Raw genomic sequence first — 21,247 nt, forward strand, 5'->3', positions numbered from 1 at the left:
CAGTTAAAATAAATTGCCCATGCAGCATTCTACTATAGCTGAACATCTGCCACCCAGCCTGCTTTATATTAGCCATGTTTGTACATTTTTTTTAATTAATAAAGTAAATAAGCAATCATCAGTGCATATATTATCATCATATATAGGCTACACTGCTGCAGTGAGTGAGTCCATCTGCACTGAGTGTGGTGGGTGGGGGGGGGGGGGGGCGCAGCAGCAGCTAGCGTGCGTGATGATGCTCCGATGACGACACGACGAGCACGGACAGAGCAGAAGAAGATTACCGAAGCAGATAGCATCCATCGGGGTTGAGCCAGGCAGCAGAAGCACCATCCCTCCATCCATCCATCCATCCGGCCGGCACAGTGACAGCACCACCTCCGCAAAGGGAGCCAGCGTTTCGGCGGAATCCAGAGTGGTGATTCCGACCATCATCCAGCATTGAAATGCTCCGATCCGGAGGCTTCTGTGCGCTGGCGTCGCTGCTGCTCGCGGGGCTTGCTGCGGCATCCTCAGATCTGTTTGACAACCAACTGGGCGACATCAATTACTGCAAAAAGCAATGCCAGCTCATCATCAAAAACAAAAGCCCTGCTAAAGTAAGTTACCCTGCCTGGGCTGGGCTGGGGACTGGAGGAGGAGGCTTTGTGCTGTATAGCCGAGGCTGTTCCGCAGAGCAGTAGCCGGTACATTGTCAAAGCTGACTATACCGCCCGACGTTTCAGTGGCTACAGGACGAAATGTAGGCTAATATACAATATTAGGCTGCATGCTATATTGACATGGCAAGTCTATTAATATGAAATTGATACTATGAATGTGTTTGGGTTGGTGCGTAACCCGACTGGTCACCCATGCGCTAATAACGCTCCGATTTTTCGCTGCGTCTTTGTGGACATCATGACGCTATTGTGCACAATTCGGCCGATATAAAATATAAATACTTCTATACACTTCACTGTCTCGTTATTTTACCAGATGTTCTTCCCAAACTCGACATGCATTAGCCTTCCTATATAAAATAAAGCTTTTATAGCTAAACGTGTAAGGTGCAATTATCCACAAGGGCCCGCACCTGGGCTGGTAGTCCAGGCTTTATGCATATATGCACAGCTCCGATGGGACTCGGAACTGTTGGCGTCATGCCTTTAACGAGGGCTAAATAAAGAATTTGATTGGGATATTGCCTATTAGTCTATAAATAAATGTAAATACTGGGTGTAAGTTGTACAAGTTAACTCATAGGCTATAGACTGGGATGGAGGCATGCATGAGGGAGACGAGCAGCTTGCTTGGCTCAGATAGCTGGCCAGATCTCTTCAGTATTTCTGTCAGCTCATGATCTGCTGTGTTCAGGTGTGGTTGTGTTCACACATCATTCAGGGCATGCAGGCAGCGCGTGAAGAGCACAGCAGCACAACTGCAAAATGGATTAGGCCTGGGGCTGGGCTGGCTACAGCAAAGCACAACAACTCCGCAGAATTAGGCCTATAACGTCAACAAATATTACTGGCGTTGCTATTATGCTATAAATGAGTGACTTGTGCGTTATCACTCTGTGTATATAAGCTACTAATTGGGCTTAAGGGACAATAATGGGACAATACTTGTGTAGCTGTTTGCGTAAACAAATTCCCATGAATACATTTGGGGCATTCATTGTTTGAAAGGTCAGGTCGATGTGAGTCCTTCCAGACTGTGCATTATTGAAGAAACGCAAACGATGTCAGACATGCTTGACACTGCAATATCGGATCTTTTTGTCTCTTCTTTCACAAGAAGGCGCTGTTCTGTTATTTTGCACTGGCCAGGGAAAGCAGCCAACGACAAGTGGAAGTTAGACTATGCACGAGTTGGTAGAAATAGACAAATTGCCTTGTGTTCATCTTGCAGCCAGACTGTGGCCTACTTTTTTAGCTCAGAATGTACAGTTTATGCCAAGCTTTTAATGGGACAGCCAGGTGTTACATTGATATGTCACGTTTTGTTATTACATAGTTCTTATGTGCTAATTAAGAGCCTACACTGTAGATATTGTCATGCATGTTATGCAAAGTGATACTGTAGACCCTACAGTATCACTTTGCATAACATGCATGACAAGATCTGCACTGCTGCTATGCTCATGTCTTCATGTCTTACCTTATACCGCACCTTATATGTCGACCTCAGGTAGGCTACTTACTGCACTGGATAGATATCAGGTACCATGTGTAGCTAATAGCTATATAATTTGTTTGTTTTTTATTGATCTCTCTTCCCCCTTGCCCTCCCCCCTTCTTCTTCTATCCTTTCTGGAAATAACAAAAACGATGGCGCTTGCACAAAAATGAATTTAACCCACTGTTTTACACCAAACCTGTGATGTGACAAAGACTATATAATTCTGCCCACCCCCAGGACTCCATAATGAATGCGTGTCATCGTGGCTGCCGTCTCTACTCCATTTGCCAGTTTGTCAATGGCGATGCTGGCTTCAACACCAGCCGAGAGGAGTGTCAGGGAGGTAAGACTTTACATCTGTCCGTTTATCACACTGCCTGTCTGTCTCTGTTTGTCTTTCTGTCTGTCATCACATCAGCAATATAGAGAAAAACAAATAAGGAAAACAAAGGAATGGAAACTGACTTAAACGTTGGCATATAATGAAGTTAGTAAATAGCCTTGGGAACCAATGCTTCCTGAGCGATGTGGCCCATACGTAGGTCAGGAGTCTATCTCCAGTTTTTGTAGCATGAGGCGGCTTGATATACAGGTACACAAGTACACCCCCTGAACATGCCACTAATATGTCACAGGGATTTACCCCAAATCCAACCCTTCATGCTGAGTGCCAAGCAGGGAGGGATTGATTCCCATGTGCTTAGTCTTTGGTAGTATAACGAGGCCATGCTGCAGGGATTGAACAACCTCCCAATCTCAGGGCAGACACTCTAACCACAAGGCCACTGAGCTGAGATGAAATATACTTGAGGCAGAGACATGATGGCTCTTTTGTTTTTGTACATATATCATACACTAACAACCTTCACCTTAATTTCTCCTCTTCTCTGTTACCCAAATAAAGACACATTATCTCTCTATCCTTCTCAACTTCTGTCTTTTTGAGTGGTGCAACCACTCCTATAGACAGCTATGTGTGTCCCTGGGTCCCAGGGTCCCTGGCTGTGTCCCTTGCTGGGTCTGTCCGAGCACGAAAATTGCGTTTGGTTGGTTTTCAACACACACACACACACACACACACACACACACACACACACACACACACACACACACACACACACACACACACACACACACACACACACACACACACACACACACACACACACACACACATTAACTGTATATATGATGATTTCGGGTGTGACAGTACAGTACAGTAGACTAGAGGGACCCCCTGGGGACCCCCACACGGTAACTCTGTCATTTCTCGACCATTTCGGACGTGGGGCGGCTTGCCGGAACTGGGCCGGCCCCCTGGGTGCGTTCATGGGGGTCTGGATGTTCCGGGGACCCGGAAGCCACCACTTACTTCATATGGGTGTGATTTTTCCTTTATACTCCTTCCCACTTTCATACCACTTCTTTCATGCACCAAACACACATCTCTCCCCCCACCCCCCCCCCCCCCCCCTCTCTCTACGCCATCTTTCTCCACCTCTCTGTGCTTACATTGTGCAATTGTTCCTGTATTATATTTTTAGCACTGTTTTATTTGTATTTCTACAGTTTTTCATAGATATTTTAGCTAATTTGTGTATGCTGCAATGTCGACGAGTTTAAAGGGGTATTTCACTTTCAAATAAAATAAACATATACTGTAATATATTTATTTATGTTCATTCATTTTATTTATTCTCTCTCTCTCTCTCTCTCTCTCTCTCTCTCTCTCTCTCTCTCTCTCTCTCTCTCTCTCTCTCTCTCTCTCTCTCTCTCTCTCTCTCTCTCTCTCTCTCTCTCTCTCTCCCTCTCTCTCTCTCTCTGTCTGTCTCTCTCTCTCTGTCTGTCTATGTGTAACTGCCTCTCAGCCTGCCAGGAGGCATACGTTAAGCTCTTGGAGCAGGATGCCTGCAGCACTGGTTGTGCCAGCCAGCCTTCTGAACCTGAGATCAAGAGGAGGAAGGTGAGAATGGCTCTGCCCCATGTCAACCACAGCCATGTTGTAGTTGTTGTTGTTGGATGTGATACCAATATGTGGACACCCACACCAGTGAGCAAACAAACTCATGCAGGCACACAGCCTCGTGCACCAACACAAACAGTATACTAGCACGTGCACGCACGCACGCACACACGCACACACACACACACACACACAGCAATGATTTTGTTTATGTCCACATATGATCACAAACTAGTCCATACATACATCATACATGGTGGGTGGGTGAACAAAGCAAGCAACAGTGCATTGGGTCTGTGCTGTGCTCGACATTTCTAACACTTTAATAAAATGTAATTGAATTGACATATTGAAGATACCACGGCAACATATTCAGTACACATAAAACCCTCAGTGTTAGTTCATAGTTTACAAATATAACCAAATGGCCTCATAGGGGTGTACACTTATACACTTGTAGTAGTGTCTTCTCCATTTAGCACCAATAACAGCCGACACGGCGCAAAGCCACCACACATACATCATATACACCTGTACACCTCCCTGCCCTGATGATTAAGGTGCAGGTGCAGGTTGTCGAAACCAAACAGTAGCCTATACACCTGTACGTGTCCCTGTGCTGACGATGATCCAGTGCTGTGTCCTCTCTCCTGTGCAGCTGAAGGCCCTGACCCACCGGCCCCATCAGCCCTCCGTTATGGAGGCACTGAGCAGCTGGTGTAATGACATCGTTAGCTCCGCCCAGAGCTTCATCTCGTCCACCTGGACATTCTACCTGCAGGCTGACGATGGCAAAGTGGTGGTCTTCCAGGTAAGAACGACCGCCTTGGGGGGCTTCTCCACACCACTTCAAATCAACATCATGATTATTTCAAACTTTAGCCTCCCTTTCGATCAGTGAACGATTATGTTATGAAGAAGGGAGAGAGGGCGAGAGAGAGATAGCTTCTGTTTGTTTAACGTTACCGGCTTAAATGAAACAATTAACATACAGGAAGTTTGACTGTGGCTACTATCACGTGAGTGTCCACAAGTCAAGTGTGACATTAACCAAAAGAACACACAATTCCATAAGGTGTGTCTTGGTATTTCCATCTCTCTCTCTCTCTCTCTCTCTCTCTCTCTCTCTCTCTCTCTATCTCAATTTTTCAATTTTAATTGGCATGAGAAAACATACGTTTACATTGCCAAAGCAAGTTTCAAAATATAAAAACAGTTGAGTTGGAGGGGATACAGCATTTTGTAAACAGAGCTATGTCACATTGCATCGTTATATATATACCGGTACATGTTATACGGGGTATAAAGCTTTTTTGAAACAACTAGCAGCATTTATTTAGCTGTCACTTTGGGACAAATAGCAGCAAAAAAAACCTCTCAGATTTAAGATGTGTTTAACCCATTTTGGGCGGGAACCCATGTTGGTGTTAGCATTACGTTATGCTTTAGCTATTGAAAAATATCAGATGTACAAGCTCATAGCGCGCCACCGAGTGGCGCGCTACGAGCTTGTAGGTCTGCTATTTTTGAAAAATCGAAGAATGACTGACATAGAAACATAGCTTTTTCAGAAAACTGTCAGGATGAAGAAGACATTTATTGAATCTGATCTCAGGTCAGAATGGGTCAAAGGTAGCAGCTCTGTTTACACGTGTAGTAGGTCTAGCGGTCTACTTGGTACAGATAGTATTAGGTGCTCTCTCTCTCTCTCTCCCCCCAGTCCCCACATATTTTTATATACTGTATGCCGCCGTGGAGTTTGGGTCAGTGCCACTGCAGTGCCAACACATCTTTAGAGTTAGTGTGCGTCTGTGAAGGTTGAGTGAACAAGGGCACATGGCAGGGCGATGGTGACAGTGTATAGAATGGAATGCTACGCAGCCCAGAACAAATGTGACGGTACTTTAAGTGTTTAAAAAATGTCCCACTTAGTTGTGTGACTGGCTGAGCCAGTAGCATGTATAATTCATAAGATGGAGGGCTACTGGGCAAGCTGCAGTGAACCTACCCAAGGGTGGAAACTACAAGATTTAAAGGGGATGTAACTTAAAGGGGAAATCAAATTCATTAAGGAACAAAGTCCTTGGTGAGGTTAATAGGAATGCAGTTCAATCTTGATTTTTAAAGTGGAATTATAAAAGACAGACTGTGTGAATTATAGACTAAAGACAGAGTCGGTGCTTGGGGCTGGTTGATATACTTATGTATTACTCATTTAATTTGCACTTTTCCCACTTAGGCCTAAAACCAAATTTAAATAATGAGAACGCATCACTGGCCACAAGGCTGCCCTGTCATCTCCTGTGAGTTTCAAAACCTGGTCTGGAAAATGTGGTTAACATAGGAAGTAGTGCAGTCTGCATATACTGTAGTTTCCATACCTGGCTTTTCTCAAACAGCTGGTCACCACAGTGGACCACAGTGGATTCTTGTGGAGTAGATGTCACTAGAAGTTCAGTTCATTACAATTTAATTAATCGTATGAAAGAGTTAAAATGATTATTCAGATGAAAGATATTTCACTGTAACGACATTCCACCCACATTATAAATGTAAAGCGTATTTATATTTTCACATTTAATTGAATCATTCTTTGTTTTTTGTGTCTATGCTTATGCTTAGAGGCAGACAGCTTTATTTGGATTACGTCTATTATATCATTGCTGTCGCATAGAAACCTTGCATCTCCATATTTAGATTCATGTTTTTTTGTAAATGAATGCCCCACGAGCCAATTATCTACATCCACATGTGAGCTTGTAGATCAGCTATTTGAACTATTTTAAAATGTTTTAAAATGGCAAGTAAATGTAGGGATAAGGGATGAGGGGTAAGGCTATATGTTGCGCCACGCAAGATATAGCTGTACGTCTTTTTCCCCTGGATTAAGTGGCATTTACTGTTTACTGAAAACAATGTTGCACATTAAGCTAATCATCTGGGGACCCCCCAGAAATCATTTGGGGACCCCCCCTGGTGTCCCCGACCCCCAGTTTGGGAACCGCTGGACTAGACACACAGTGGCAGCATAACGTGAAATTACCAAACTTTCTTTAGGTTGTGGTGGTGATGGATGGGTTTGTTTTATGGCAGTGACATGTTAGCTGAGGCAGCGAGTGGAGGCCAGTCTGGGGTGGGGTGGTGGTGGTGGTGAGACGGCTAACCGGCCTGTGTTTAGTGGGCAGCTGGCGTACCGCCACTCACTTGACAGATTGACTCTCCGGGTACAGACACAACAGAAAAAGCCAGCCTAACTCCGAGGCACAGCCGAGGGGGAAAGCCAAGCCACCACCGGCAGATGCAAATCATGCAGTGTGGACATCCATAATAAGTGGGGGCATCAAGTCGAACCTGTGTGTGTGTGTGTGTGTGTGTGTGTGTGTGTGTGTGTGTGTGTGTGTGTGTGTGTGTGTGTGTGTGTGTGTGTGTGTGTGTGTGTGCGCGCGCACGTGCATGAGAGAGAAGCGTCTATATGGAAATAAGTTGTGTAACCGCAAGCATGGCGATGGACAAACAGGACACCATCATGTATCCCAACAGGGTAGTAGTTTGTTCAGATTACAGAGATATTTGCAGTCAGCTCTCAACCATAATCCTGGATTATGGGAAAACAAAGGTTGCTTAAGGTGATATAGAAGGTTGAATGAGGGAAAGAAAACTGCATCCTAATTCAAGAGAATGTGGATAAAATGCATTTACATTTAAAATGTTTGTTGACATTTTGGTTGAAAATAGCTGCTCCCTGTTATTGTTATTCAAGCAAATCAGCTACTGCAGTGAGATTGAGAGTGTATTGGACAATGTTTATCTGGTTACTGACTGACTTTGGTTGAGTTCTGTTTCTGTAATGTTGTGGCACTCTCCCACTGCATAACACTCGCTTTTGGAACAACATCCATCCTTTTCCACTGCATTTACTCATACTAATTTTGAGGTATAGTATTCTTTTTACTTTACTAGAGTATTCTACTTACGGTATACAAATATTATAGTTTTACTCCACTACAATTTGAATACTTTAGTTACTAGTGTCTTTGTAGATTTAGATTAATATTAGAAAACATACATTACCCGGTACCCATTTCAGCCCTATATACACATCGCAACGCATTGTGAGCTTGTAGATCTGCTATTTTCAAAGGATTATTATACAATTTATACAGTGGAAAACTTGGGACAACTTGGGACATTCTGCTTGAGTACTTTTACTTTTGGTACTATCAGTATATTTTGATGGCAATACTTTTGTAAGTTAATAGCGATCCCTTTATTAGGAGGAAGCTGAAGTGCGCTCGGGTGGTGCAGTGGTAAAGTGTCTGCCCACCACCAATACAACACAACACAACACAATTGGCCTGTTCAGGCGAGGGGAGCCAGGTGGGAAGGGTGATATTTTTCACTGCACGTACTCGGCTCGGGCAGCACCTGTCAGCAGGTAGTGTTGGGCGAGAGGAGTAGGACGAAGTCTCTAGTCTACATCCTCCCAGTGGGGACTCCTCACTGGCAGGTGAGTCAGTAGGATACAACAGCAGTCACTGACAACTGCATGTGTTGGTAGGAACTAATTGACCTAACGACTAAATTGGAGAGATAAGGGGGTTAAAGGGAAAATAAACGAAAAGAAAACAGTTGGGAGCTAAAGAACAATGGCAACTACAGTCCGTATTACCAGTCAGTATTCTGCAGTGATTTCACATCCCCTTTGGGTATTGCCTCAGCTCGCTTGTACCCTTGACAGAGGTGATACCATTAAAATGACCACCAGGTGTTAGGTACTATTCATTCCCAATAGAAAAAACAACAAAGGTGAGTAGTCGAGTGGAGTTCTGCCCGATGCCATGCAGTGCAGAAGTGCCATTAGTGAGCTGCCTTTCCTTGCCGAACAAATTGAACGTTTTGTTGTCCGTGAGTGAGCACAAGGCTCAATACAAAGACTGAACTCCTTACACCGTTTTGTCGACAATTGCTTTAGCCATTTTGCTGGAATGATTTCTAAAGAAAGACACACTCAAGAGAATTGTGAATTCCAGTCACGAGGCAAATAGCAGTGATGTAACGGCAGTATGTAATCTTTGAAAGTTTGAGCCTGCCTGGCTTGTCAAGCTGCAGTGTCAGTGCAATATCTCACTTGGTTAAATCATGCGCACATCCTGGTGACGTTTAGTGGACCAACCACATAATCACAATTTCTGTGGTTTGAAAGCAGCTTTGAGACCTCCCCCCCCCCCCCCCCCCCCCCCACACACACACACACACACACACACACACACACACACACACACACACACAAGATCTGGTCTGTTGTATTAATTATGCTCTCATAATTAATACAATGGAAGAAATCTGATTAAGAAAAGTGTTTTTTAACCTCAAGCTTATTGGACTCTGAGGCTGCCTCAGCTCAGTTTAGCTGGGAGGGGACTCATGTCATCAAAGACAGTGGTTCTCAAAGTGGTCCATTGCAAAGGGGGGGGGGGGGGTTCCAGGTTCCTGAGGGTCCCCTGCAAAAGTATATAGTTAATATAGCATCACGAGGCCCAGGCGGTGGCGTAACCGTCTGGGCACCCGACTGGTAATCCAGTCGCAGTGTGCCGCGGGTTCGACTCCCGAGCCCGACACGGCCTTTACTGCATGTCTTCCCCCATCTCTCTCCCGTTTCCTGTCAGCCTACTGTCTGTCCCTTCAAAAACCAATAAAAGAAAAAAAAATATCTTTAAAAAAAAAATATATAGCATCACGATCATTTATACGTTGGCTATTCAAAAGTGTAATATCGAGATTTGTTTTAAAGTCGATCGATTTCCACTTCCCTGGCACAAAACCTTTTCAGATTGGGGTCCGCTGCCAAATACAACACAAATTTTGAAGTCCTTGACTTGGAAATGTCTGAGAGCCACTGATCAAGGACATCCAGGGCACTTACTCTTCAGACAAGGCTTGGAAACACACAGTCCCCCGGAAAAGGAGACTCTGTGGTGGTTGATGGGAGGGGAAACAGAATATTTGATAATGCTTATCAACAGTCTAATATTGGTCATTATTTGACTTTTCGCATGCTGTCGGTATCTGCAGTTTTGAACAGAAAATGTTCAAAATGTGTAAAGCGGCTATACCGTATGTGGTTAAATAAACAAAAGTTGATGTTAACATTTTTGTATGCATTAAAACAGTTATTTGTGCTTTTACATATACATAAGTTAATTGAAATTCTAATTAATTCTACGTTTTTCAAATTGATTGGAAGGATCGGCATCGGACACAAAACTCTGTCGGACTCTAAATACAACACAGTGCGGTACAGTTACAATATATAGAGTAGAGTACATCACAGTAAACATACATACAGTATATCATACATCATACATACAGTATATAGAGTACAGTACATCACAGTAAACAGCACATTATACAACACAGTGCGGTACAGTTACAATATATAGAGTAGAGTACATCACAGTAAACAGCACATTATACAACACAGTGCGGTACAGTTACAGTATATAGAGTACAGTACATCACAGTAAACAGCACATTATACAACACAGTGCGGTACAGTTACAGTATATAGAGTAGAGTACATCACAGTAAACAGCACATTATACAACACAGTGCGGTACAGTTACACTATATAGAGTACAGTACATCACAGTAAACATTATACAACACAGTGCGGTACAGTTACAGTATATAGAGTACAGTACATCACAGTAAACAGCACATTATACAATCCAGTGCAAAAGGACAACATACCCAAGCCCCCAAAACAACCCAATAAGGAAGTAGGATTCCTGTCTAATTGTTTGCCCCCCGACTCTCTGTCCCCCTTTTTCTTTTTTCTTTCTATCTCTCTTTCTCCCTCTACTATCTCTCTATACCCCCCCCCCCCCCCCAAGCCAGTGGACCTTTGGCATCCCCTTTACTAATGCATTACAGATGCCGCTCAGACCCAGCTCGTTCAGATGGCGAGGTCTCCCTAGTCTGCAGCCAATGAGAATTATCCTCCTCCTCAGTTGAGCTCCTCGCGTCCCCTGGCCTCTCCTTTAGTGGTGCATCTGGTTTTAATGCACAATGCGGAGGGGAAGAAAAAAAACATTGCTAGCTATAGCAGTAATAAAACCGGTTGTGAAATAACTTTGACAACGGCGAAAAGTTTGACGTTCTGTAAATATTTTGGAAAACGAAATAGAGCTTCCACATTGACTGAGTGCCTTTCAAGCAGAGCTCCTTTTTTCCCAATTCACTTTAACCAATAGGCCTACAGTCGACTCAAAAGCATTTCAGTTGGGGTCACGGTGTAAAAGAAACATAAGTGTAAACAAACCAGTGCTGAAAACACGGACGTGCAGTACGTTTAAATCCATCTACTAGCTCAACATGGCGGTGCATTTCAGAAACATCTCATGCTATCGCCCGAAGAGGCATTAAGCCAATCCATGAATGAATTTAATTCATATTACACAGTTCAAGGTACAACAATTGACCATATTCACATGGCAGCCATTTTTCTCATATGTCATAGTTGGGGGATGGGAAACCTCACCCATTGATACCTCAGTCTCCCTATTCTGGGGGGGACAATTTGCAAAGATTGCCGATCTACAAGCCCATAACGGGTCGCACTGCTATTTTTGTTGAATGTTTGGCAAAGAGATTTGGTGAGGGAAACAATTAAGCTGTCCAAGTACAGATGTAACTTGTATCCACTAGGAGGCCTACATGGTTTAAGTGGTTAAAACTGAACCATCAGAAGTATTACCGGTAAATGCAAAGAGGTTGACGCCAGGGCAGAGGAATATTACTACTGTGTGTGTGTGTGTGTGTGTGTGTGTGTGTGTGTGTGTGTGTGTGTGTGTGTGTGTGTGTGTGTGTGTGTGTGTGTCTGCGTGTGTGCGTGTGCGTGTGTGTGCGTGTGCGTGCGTGCGCGGGCGCGCGTGCGTGCGACAGTGAGTGTGCATGCAGCACATGCACATGAAGGAGATAGTGTTTGCATGTACACTACTGCGCGTGCGTGCGTGTGTGTGTGCGACAGTGAGTGTGCATTCAGCACATGCACAATTGCACATGAAGGAGATAGTGTTTGCATGTACACTAACACTACAATGCTTCTTTGTGTATGTATGTGGTTTGCTGAGGCCAGCAGTAGTTATTGTGAATGTTGGACAGGACTGCTGCTCTAGTGGAGCGAGGGTCAACAGAGGGGAACTAGAATCCTGTTTTAATGAGTTCTCCAGGGATCCAGACACACGGCGCATGTAATAAATGGTGCGTGTGTGTGTGTGTGTGTGCGTGTGTGTGTGTGTGTGTGTGTGTGTGTGTGTGTGTGTGTGTGTGTGTGTGTGTGTGTGTGTGTGTGTGTGTGTGTGTGTGTGTGTGTGTGTGTGCGTGCGTGCGTGCGTGCGCGCATATTTGCGAGGGATGCACCTTGTGTCTTCAACTTAATTTAAAATAGCTATAAGCAATCATATCTCAACATTTTAATGACCTTTTCTTTCTATTTTTTATTCAGACAGCCAGCAAAGAGTAGCGAAGAGATTAGTCTCTGTGACACATCGAGGAGCCACAATCTGCAATCAAAGATGTTCCTAGAAGCTTTGTCATTGGTAAAAAAAAAAGGTCGAAATGACCAATGACAAAGCTTCTAGGAAAATCTTTGATTGCAGATTGTGGCCCTATAGATGTGTCACAGAGACTAATTATTTTCATTGCTGGCTGTCTAAAAAAAAAGGTCATTAGAAATGTGACATATTATTGCTTATAGCAGCTTTAAAGGATCACTTCAGCCATTTTCAATCCATGGTAAATGGTCCCCAATAATGCTAATTATAACGTTGTTGATGTCGGGCAGAAATCACTCTTATCTCCACATTCTTTTTGTTTTTTTGTGTGTTTGTGTTTTTTTCATAAAACTAAACCCTACTTGATCATACTACAGTATCACACAAAAGCATTAAAGTAGCAGATCCACAAGCTCAAAACGTGATAAGAAGTGTGACGCATTTTGACCTTGGAGATCTGCTACATTTGATGCCTTTAGAATTTGAATCCTGAAAAGTAACAGTTTTGGACATATGAGGTTTCCACCCGACAGACGATATGGTACCATTTTTGTTTACACATACAGCCGCCCTCTGTCTCTCAGAGGAGGCGGGTTTCTGAACTGTCCACAGCCCTCCTAAAAGACACAGTGAGTAGACAAAAATAGTGCCATATTATAATGAGCATTCATGAGGAGGACTAATTATATGAGGATAGGTTAAAAATTACTTATAAGTGGATTTACACTTTTCTAATAAGAGAGTAGAACAGACCCTTGTGGGTAGGTAACTCCAAGAGTGTACAAATGTACAAATGTACAAATACATTTGTACACGCAAATTTAAATGAACACTATTATGAAAACTGCTGTTGATTTGGAAAGTATTTTGGTGTGCTCAGAGATAACGACAATGCGAAAGTAATGCTTGCCATCGGACGACCAATCTTTTGAAACACTAAAAACTAGTTCCAAATATGTAATGCTCATAATAGGAGATACATGTCTCCTGCTTTCACAGCCCTTCATCAGGATATAAATCACTATGAGGGAGATGGGTTTTATAATATATATTTAATTTCCTTTTATTTTGTTTTAATCTTTATTGTCCAAACCCGTGAGGTGTGATGTCACCTCACTGCCTCACTGAAAAATGTGGAACTGTGACTAAGTTTTTTGCACTGCATTTTGAGAATGTACTTACAGTATAGCATAACTATCCAATGTCAACAAGACAAATTGTGCAATTGTTTTATTTGTCACATCTGCTTCTGTTCTGAGATGTAAATAAAATAATGCTCATCTCTCCTTTGCTGTCCTGCCACTATGGCGTTTATCCAACTCCTGCTGTGCATTTCTCAGTTCTGTTTATTTTCCCATCCAACTATTCTTAGCTGGAGCTTCTCTGTGGTGTGACCACACTCTGTTAAACAGACCCATTTTCTGTCATTTTTTCTGCCCGTGAATTCTATAATTGTGGCTATTGCTACTATGCTATAATTGCTACTTTGATGGCTCAGTGCGTTTGTTGATGCTATTTCGCAGAGTCAGCCAGACATGGAGTACTCTCTGCCCGAGTTACAGGCACCTCGCTCCAATGTGGCCGACAAACCCTGGCCGCAGGTCCACTCTCACACCCAGGGACCCCACGGTAAGAATAAATCCCTCACACACACACACACACACACACACACACACACACACACACACACACACACACACACACATACACACACACACAGATTAGTCACCCTTCTCCGCCGCTCCCCCACTGAGTTTTTGAATATTGTTTACTTTTCTGCACACACCCGTGGGATTGCGCTTGGCTCTGTTTGTAACCTACAGCCAAGGGCTGCATTTTCCCCCTGTCGGGTTCAGTACTCACTGGCTGAATACAAATCAAATGCAATCAGTTTCATTTGAGCAGCGCTGAATTGTGTGCAGGTGTGAGAGGTCATGGCGAGAAGGGAGGTGCCAAAGCAGGAGTCAAAGGAAAGCACCCCGTGCAACATCCAGACGACCCCACCGCAGAGCATGACTTCCTGGGCTGCATGTCAAGGTAAGCTGGAGACCTTGTTGGCAATGAGGGCAACGAGGCTTATCCTGCAAATGACCCAGTAAATACTTATCAACTGTTTTAGTTTAGTCCTTACTGTGGGAATATATGACGGTGTAATAATGTTTAATAAGGTTTATCCCCACTAGCGATAGAATGACAATAGCCAGATCTCAGTCCAGCCAGCCAGATCCAGATCCTCCGTCCTCCTGCATGTGAAATTGGTGACTTTGTTGTGGACGCCACCATGCTGGAGGACGGAGGCGAGGAGGGCGGAATTTTAATATTTGGATCTGGCTAATCTCAGTCCGTACGTGCGTCAGTCCATCTGTCCGTCCGTCCGTCCGTCCGTCCGTCCGTCCGTCCGTCCGTCTGTCTGTCTTTATGTCCGTCCAACACTGGTTCCAAACAATTCATTCCTGCTCCACAGAGTATGACTCCTATGGTTTTGGTGACCCCATGGCCTTCCTTTTAGCGCCACCCATAGGCCATCATTTCCGATTTGAAAAGAAGAAGTCTTCCAGGATATAACTTTAATTGAGGACATTGTTTCTACCCTTCATCGGGTGGTGACCTGATGAAGACCCCTGTTGGGTTGAAACAACGTCGTCTTTATTTAAGTTATATCCCTTCATTGTAGTGTGCAGACTGTGCACTGCAGACTTCCATTCTTGTTTTCATTGTACTGTACTGTGTGTCTACTTCGCCTTGGTCTTTACACTTTCACATTAGATTAGATATAATCAAACAATCAAAAACAATCAAAAGAAAGCAGTAAGACTCCCTGAGGGTGAAAAGCGACCTTGCCCTTTAGGGTGACGGCAGACTGCTGGGCGAGCGCTGGCACTTTGGCATGGGGGGTCAGATCAGCATATGTAATGAATTCTGTACTGGCCATATATGGAGCGTGTCTCGAGTGTACAGGGTTTGATGAGGTCAGATCAACATATGGAATGTCAGAACAGGTCAGCTCCATATATGGAGATCTAAGGGTGGCAGTGGGGGCAGTGTCTTGAGTGTACAGGGTTTGATGAGGGCCCAGGTAGGGCACCAGTTGTATGCCAACTACTAGAATTCTCGTAGATAAAGCTTTATATCAAATATGAAATTGTCCACAGTGATCATCATCTATCTGAGGTTTGGATCTGATTTGTGATTTTTTTCATCGCATCGCACGACATATGAATGTTTCTGGCAAAAGATAAACAGCGTGAGCTAATGCTAACATACGCCTTACAATGGGTCGGGGAAAACGTAAGTGAAAGTGACCATATATGGTGAAAAAAGCCATGGCATCCTGTACCCTTTGCCGCCACCGTGTGGCAGAGAAAGTTAAGAAGGGATATTACAAGACAGTGACAAGTAAAATCTTGAATCTTGAAAGGTTTCTTTTACAGGAAAGACCAGATGCAAATATATGTGTGTAGCTTTTTGTTTTAACTTATCCATCAATACGTCTTGCTTTTACCACTCCACTGTTCCATGTCCACGTCTTGCTTCTACCACTCCACTGTTCCATGTCCACGTCTTGCTTCTACCACTCCACTGCTCCATGTCCACGTCTTGCTTCTACCACTCCACTGTTCATTTCTCCAGGCGTTCAGGTCTTCCACGGTGGATTCTAGCTGCCTGTCTCTTCCTCTCCATCATGGTCATGCTGTGGCTCAGCTGTGCCAGTCTGGTCACCGCACCAGAGCAGCACATGAAGACACAGGTATGCACACTATATACTGTTTATATTTATATGTGTATAACGTGTGCTTTACATCAATGCCCGCAGAGCAACGTGGTGGCTAAACGGTAGACCTCAGAAGGCTGCGGTTGAACTGGCCAGTCCTCAAGTCTTGAGTCTGTGTAGCTCTACGGGTGAAGCGGTGCATTGCGAAAATAAATAATATACTCGCTCAGCAAGACTTGGATAAATAAAGATCTTTATTTATCAAACAATAGCAAACCACACATTCATGTTCCCCATAAAGGTGCAGTTACAGTTATTTATTTTTCTATCGTAATATATCTTGGCAGGATTTTTTTTTCACGCTGCCACCACTGGCTGTCTTGTTTCCTTCCAGTTGAGCATAAATGGGGATAAAGAGTATCTGGACGATACCCACAAAGTCAGCCCTTACCATCTGACTCCAGTGATTGCGGTCGCCATGAAGCCATCAGAGGAGTGCCAGGAGGCAGGCCCACTGCCGGTCAAGGTTGACCTCGACAAGACGTGTGTTTAAAAGGGACTATATGGGGGAAGGGGTGAGGGAGAGGGGGGGGACTTAACTTGTCTACAAATCCACTCCTTGATCAAAGGTTTGCACGAGAAAAGCAAGACACACACACACACGCACGCACGCACGCACGCACGCACACACACACACACACACACACACACACACACACACACACACACACACACACACACACACACACAGTATTCACCAACATGTACATACTTACAGATCATGCTGCCGTAACATCTGATCTGATCTGAAATGGTGGGCTGTGTCGGCCGGCTGCTTACACCATGCTTGTCCTCTGGTAGGTACAGATTTCATAAAGTCATTCCATCCAGGTAGCCGTATCGTTAGACATTACCGCTACGCTCCAAGAGCTTAGTGATCAAACCTGCTCACTGCTTATCGACAGGACACCATAAAGCAACTAATAAATGTGACTACTTAAAGTGTCTGCGAGCCGTGCGGGAGTCAAGGAGAGCATTTGAATTAGGGCTGAAAGCTTTCAGAGCTTTTTTCTCTTCATGTCAAGTGCAGACAGGAGAGGGCACATGCTGAGATTCAATTTGGAGGTGAAGTCATTCTCGCAGACAGTTTGGATTGATTGGTGGCTTCTTGCCAAGAAGTGTGGTACAGGTGGAGTGTATGGGTGTGTGGGTGGGAGGGTGGGGTTGAGATGAATGAAACTCTTTGAAAGTGGGGTGGTGAGCGATACTAGACCAATAACCTGGTTCACCTTAGATGGGCTCTTGGAGAATCAGTGATTTGAGCTTTTTGGTTTATTTGTTTATTTGAAAAGGATCCCCATTAGCTGATGCCATGCCAATGAGCTAGTCTTACTGGGGTCCACTCCACACAGAACTGGTTGGTGATTATGCTTTCCCTTACACCTGCGTGTGGGAATACATAAAAAGCTATTAGTAATAGGCTGTAGTGTGTAGATTATAAATCTGCTTCTGCTTTGCCACACCAAGTAAAATAATTATCAGATGAGCTTAGCCACTCACATGTATGACAGTTGGCAGATAAAGCACTATCTACACAAGCTACAATGTGCCTATTGGCATCTTGTACAGTAACTTGTGTGTGTGCGAGTGTGTGCGAGTGTGTGTGAGTGTGTGCGTTTGTGCGTGTGCACGTGTGTGCGTGTGCATATGTGTGTGTGCACGCGTGTGTGTGTATGTGTGTGTATGTGTGTGTATGTGTGCGTGTGTGTGTGCGTGTGTGTGTGTGTGTGTGTGTGTGTGTGTGTGAGAGAGAGAGAGAGAGAGAGAGAGAGAGAGAGACGCGTTTGTGCACGATTGCACATTTATGCACATAATATATCTGTGTGGTGAACAGACTCATGCAACTGCAGCACAACTTGGCAGGCTCGGCAGGAAAAAACTGGAATTGAGGCTCTGTTCGTGAATGACAAACTACAATGGCTATTTATTGTTTTATTTTCTTGTTTTATTTATTCGGACAACATGAGTTAACCTGTTAGTGTCATGAAGTGCCATGTACAGTAAATTCATCATACAAATGTAATTGCTATCTGTCTGTAAAATGATACATTGTACCACTTTTTCCATAATGGGAAAAGCGACATGGAAATGAAAATGCTTATTACTGTGTTCATAATTAACATGTTACTACTCCTATTATCACTTAAGGAGTTCTTAGCTCTTAAACGTGCCATGTGCTTTCTAATAGTCGACTATTTTGTATGCCATAGTAGAGCACATAAATTAAGAGATAACCTATGTAACGGTTTTAGCATTAGACATTTGCTGTTGATGGGAGTTGCAATGTTTTTAGAGAAGGGAAACAGAAAAGGCTTTTCTTCGCAATGCTTTTGGTGTCCCGTAATGCTCTCCTTTTAATCGAGGCTATGTAGGCAATACACCATGCATGCTCTAGTGATGCTTCACCACTTTATCTTAACCACCCATACCCGTATCGTATGGCAGGAATCTACTGTAGAATTGTGATCTTTTCTTGTGTTGCTATTTATTGTAAATGTTGAATAAGATGTGTACTACTAGTATTCTCATGATTTGCCTGATTTTAAGGGGATAGGTGAAAGGTTGAAAATACTAAAAAGCCATTCCATTTCAGACCCGGTTCATATGGAGGATTTATCACGTAGTAAGTAGGCAATAGACATTTGAAACTGTACTTTATCCTTTTTATTGGTTTGTTGGTTTTCAAATAATGAAACGTACGATATAATGAATAAAGTGTTTTCATGCTATAATAATTAATAAATCAGAGGCTGCAAGTGTTTCTTTCAAGAACACTGAACCTCAAAGAGGATAATATACCTTGTGTGTGTGTGTGTGTGTGTGTGTGTGTGTGTGTGTGTGCGCGTGCGTGCGTGCGTGCGTGCGTGCGTGCGTGCGTGCGTGCGTGCATGCGCGCGCACGTGGAGAAACCCACCAAGGGCATCTGGAACTCATTTGTGGTTCTTCTGCGCAGACTAAATAACATGCACGTGCACACACATACAAACATGCACTTCACTTCTCAATCTTCCCCCTTTCTCCTTTCCATTCTGATGTCCTCTCCTCCCACACACAATTCAATTGTTTTAGCACTTAACATCTTGTCCACACGGTGGCACCAGAGACTATCGGTTTCCATGTCACAATATTATAATGTAATGTAAAGTAGTCCAGGAGGTACTGTTCATGAAAACAATGTTGTAGACATCTATTTCTGGCCAAGATGGGATTGCACAAAACTTAATAGAAATCTTGTGTGGAAATTGAGCCCTAAAAATTGCTTTCATTCTAGACCTAAATGTAATGTGATTTATTCATGGTTACACATTAGAGATGGGTATTTCTGTGCCTCCTGCATCATTTGCTTTATAATGCGTAGTTTGCAAGTGTTCACAAAGTCACTTATCACGCTAATGGTCTATAGTACACCACTGGTTCTCAAAGCGGGGTCTGGGGACCTGCAGCTGTCCCTGAGGCGGTTCCAGGGGGTAAAATCAGTTTAGGACCACAATGGACTTTTGTGTGTTATCCTTTTAGCCTTTTATCCTGTTAGCCTGTGTTATCCTTTTTGTCTGATCCTTACCATGTACTGATTACATTTCTGAATAATAAAGTATTCAATCAATCAATCAGTCAACAATAACCTCTAACCCTACAGTCAAGGTCACAGGGGAACATTTAACAAACATTTTAACAACACAAATCTTTAATGGATGTCTCACAATATAAGCCTCTTTATTGACCCATTAAAGGTGTGAGGCCGATTCTACAAATGCCTTCTAAATCAGTATAGTTCTCACACTTAAAAAAATGTTCAAAAATAGCAATACAATCGATAAGGTGACAAGGTCGCAGTGCAGCACGAAGTGACCCGCTGTGAGCTTGTATATCTGCTATTTGTGATGATAGCCAAGTCCAACGCTAAAATCTAAAATGACACAAATGCCTTCCCGGTTTTAATGATAGGTATTAAACAACTGTGGACAGTTCAGAAACCTATACCTAGGCTACCATGCAGTGACATAATCGATGGGGAATTCAAGCTGCAGTTGTTATTTTCGTGGAATGTTTTCATATGTCTAACATTAACAAAAAAATCTTGTTTGAAATGCAAATGACCAAAGCTGCCTACTGATGTCACTGGTAGGCGGGTTTCTGAACTGTCCACAGTACAGCCAGCCCCCCTCTGAGACAGTGAGTAAACACAAATGGTACCTGATTTTAAGTATTAACTACTAATACGGACCAATTATATGAAAACGGGTGAAGTGGTCCTTTAAGTGTAACCTAATGTGGAAACTACAACTAGCCTACTGACAATCACGTCCTGAGTTTGAATGTTTGAATACAGGCTTGGGGCTGGTATCACGTGTTATCCCCTCTCTGTTTCTGCCCTATTGTCCCTCCATTGTCAAATGAAATAGAAATGCCCCAAAGTTATCTGAAAAAAATGACAGATTTATTCTTAGAAGCCCACACAATGTGTTGCATGCAGCTTCGTGAGCTTGTAGATTGGCTTTTAAGGGCCTGACACCTGCGCTTAAGATCAGTGAGCAGGAACTGTGTTTAGATAGCCTAGCCTAGCCTGCACCTGTAGAAAATCTTGAAATATAAACTCATGCTCATTTAAGTGGCCCTGACTCCTGGGACTGAATTGCAGTGGCAGGCAGCCATCTTTGGTGTACCTTTAGGCAGAACAGAACAATTCACACAGGTTCGTACAGGCAAGTATGCTACTTGAAGATATTGTCTTTTAAAACGTTTATTATACGAGAACTATAAAACTCATTCTTGCCCATTCATGTTCAATGTCTG

General features: G+C 43.5%; 1 protein-coding gene across 1 annotated transcript; it reads left to right on the plus strand.

Moving 5' to 3' along the window:
• Positions 1 to 409: 409 nt before the first annotated feature.
• Positions 410 to 16,946, plus strand: tmem59l (transmembrane protein 59-like; the record flags this gene model as incomplete). The annotated part of the gene is made up of 8 exons (XM_079506411.1): positions 410 to 599; positions 2,401 to 2,506; positions 4,032 to 4,126; positions 4,785 to 4,937; positions 14,205 to 14,310; positions 14,604 to 14,718; positions 16,312 to 16,429; positions 16,788 to 16,946. Exons 1-8 carry the CDS (start codon positions 447 to 449, stop codon positions 16,944 to 16,946), a joined length of 1,005 nt encoding a protein of 334 aa, XP_079362537.1. The 5' UTR covers positions 410 to 446.
• Positions 16,947 to 21,247: the final 4,301 nt, after the last annotated feature.

The sequence above is a fragment of the Electrona antarctica genome (assembly GCF_951216825.1).
Source record: "Electrona antarctica genome assembly, chromosome: 7".
Taxonomy (NCBI): Eukaryota; Metazoa; Chordata; class Actinopteri; order Myctophiformes; family Myctophidae; genus Electrona; species Electrona antarctica.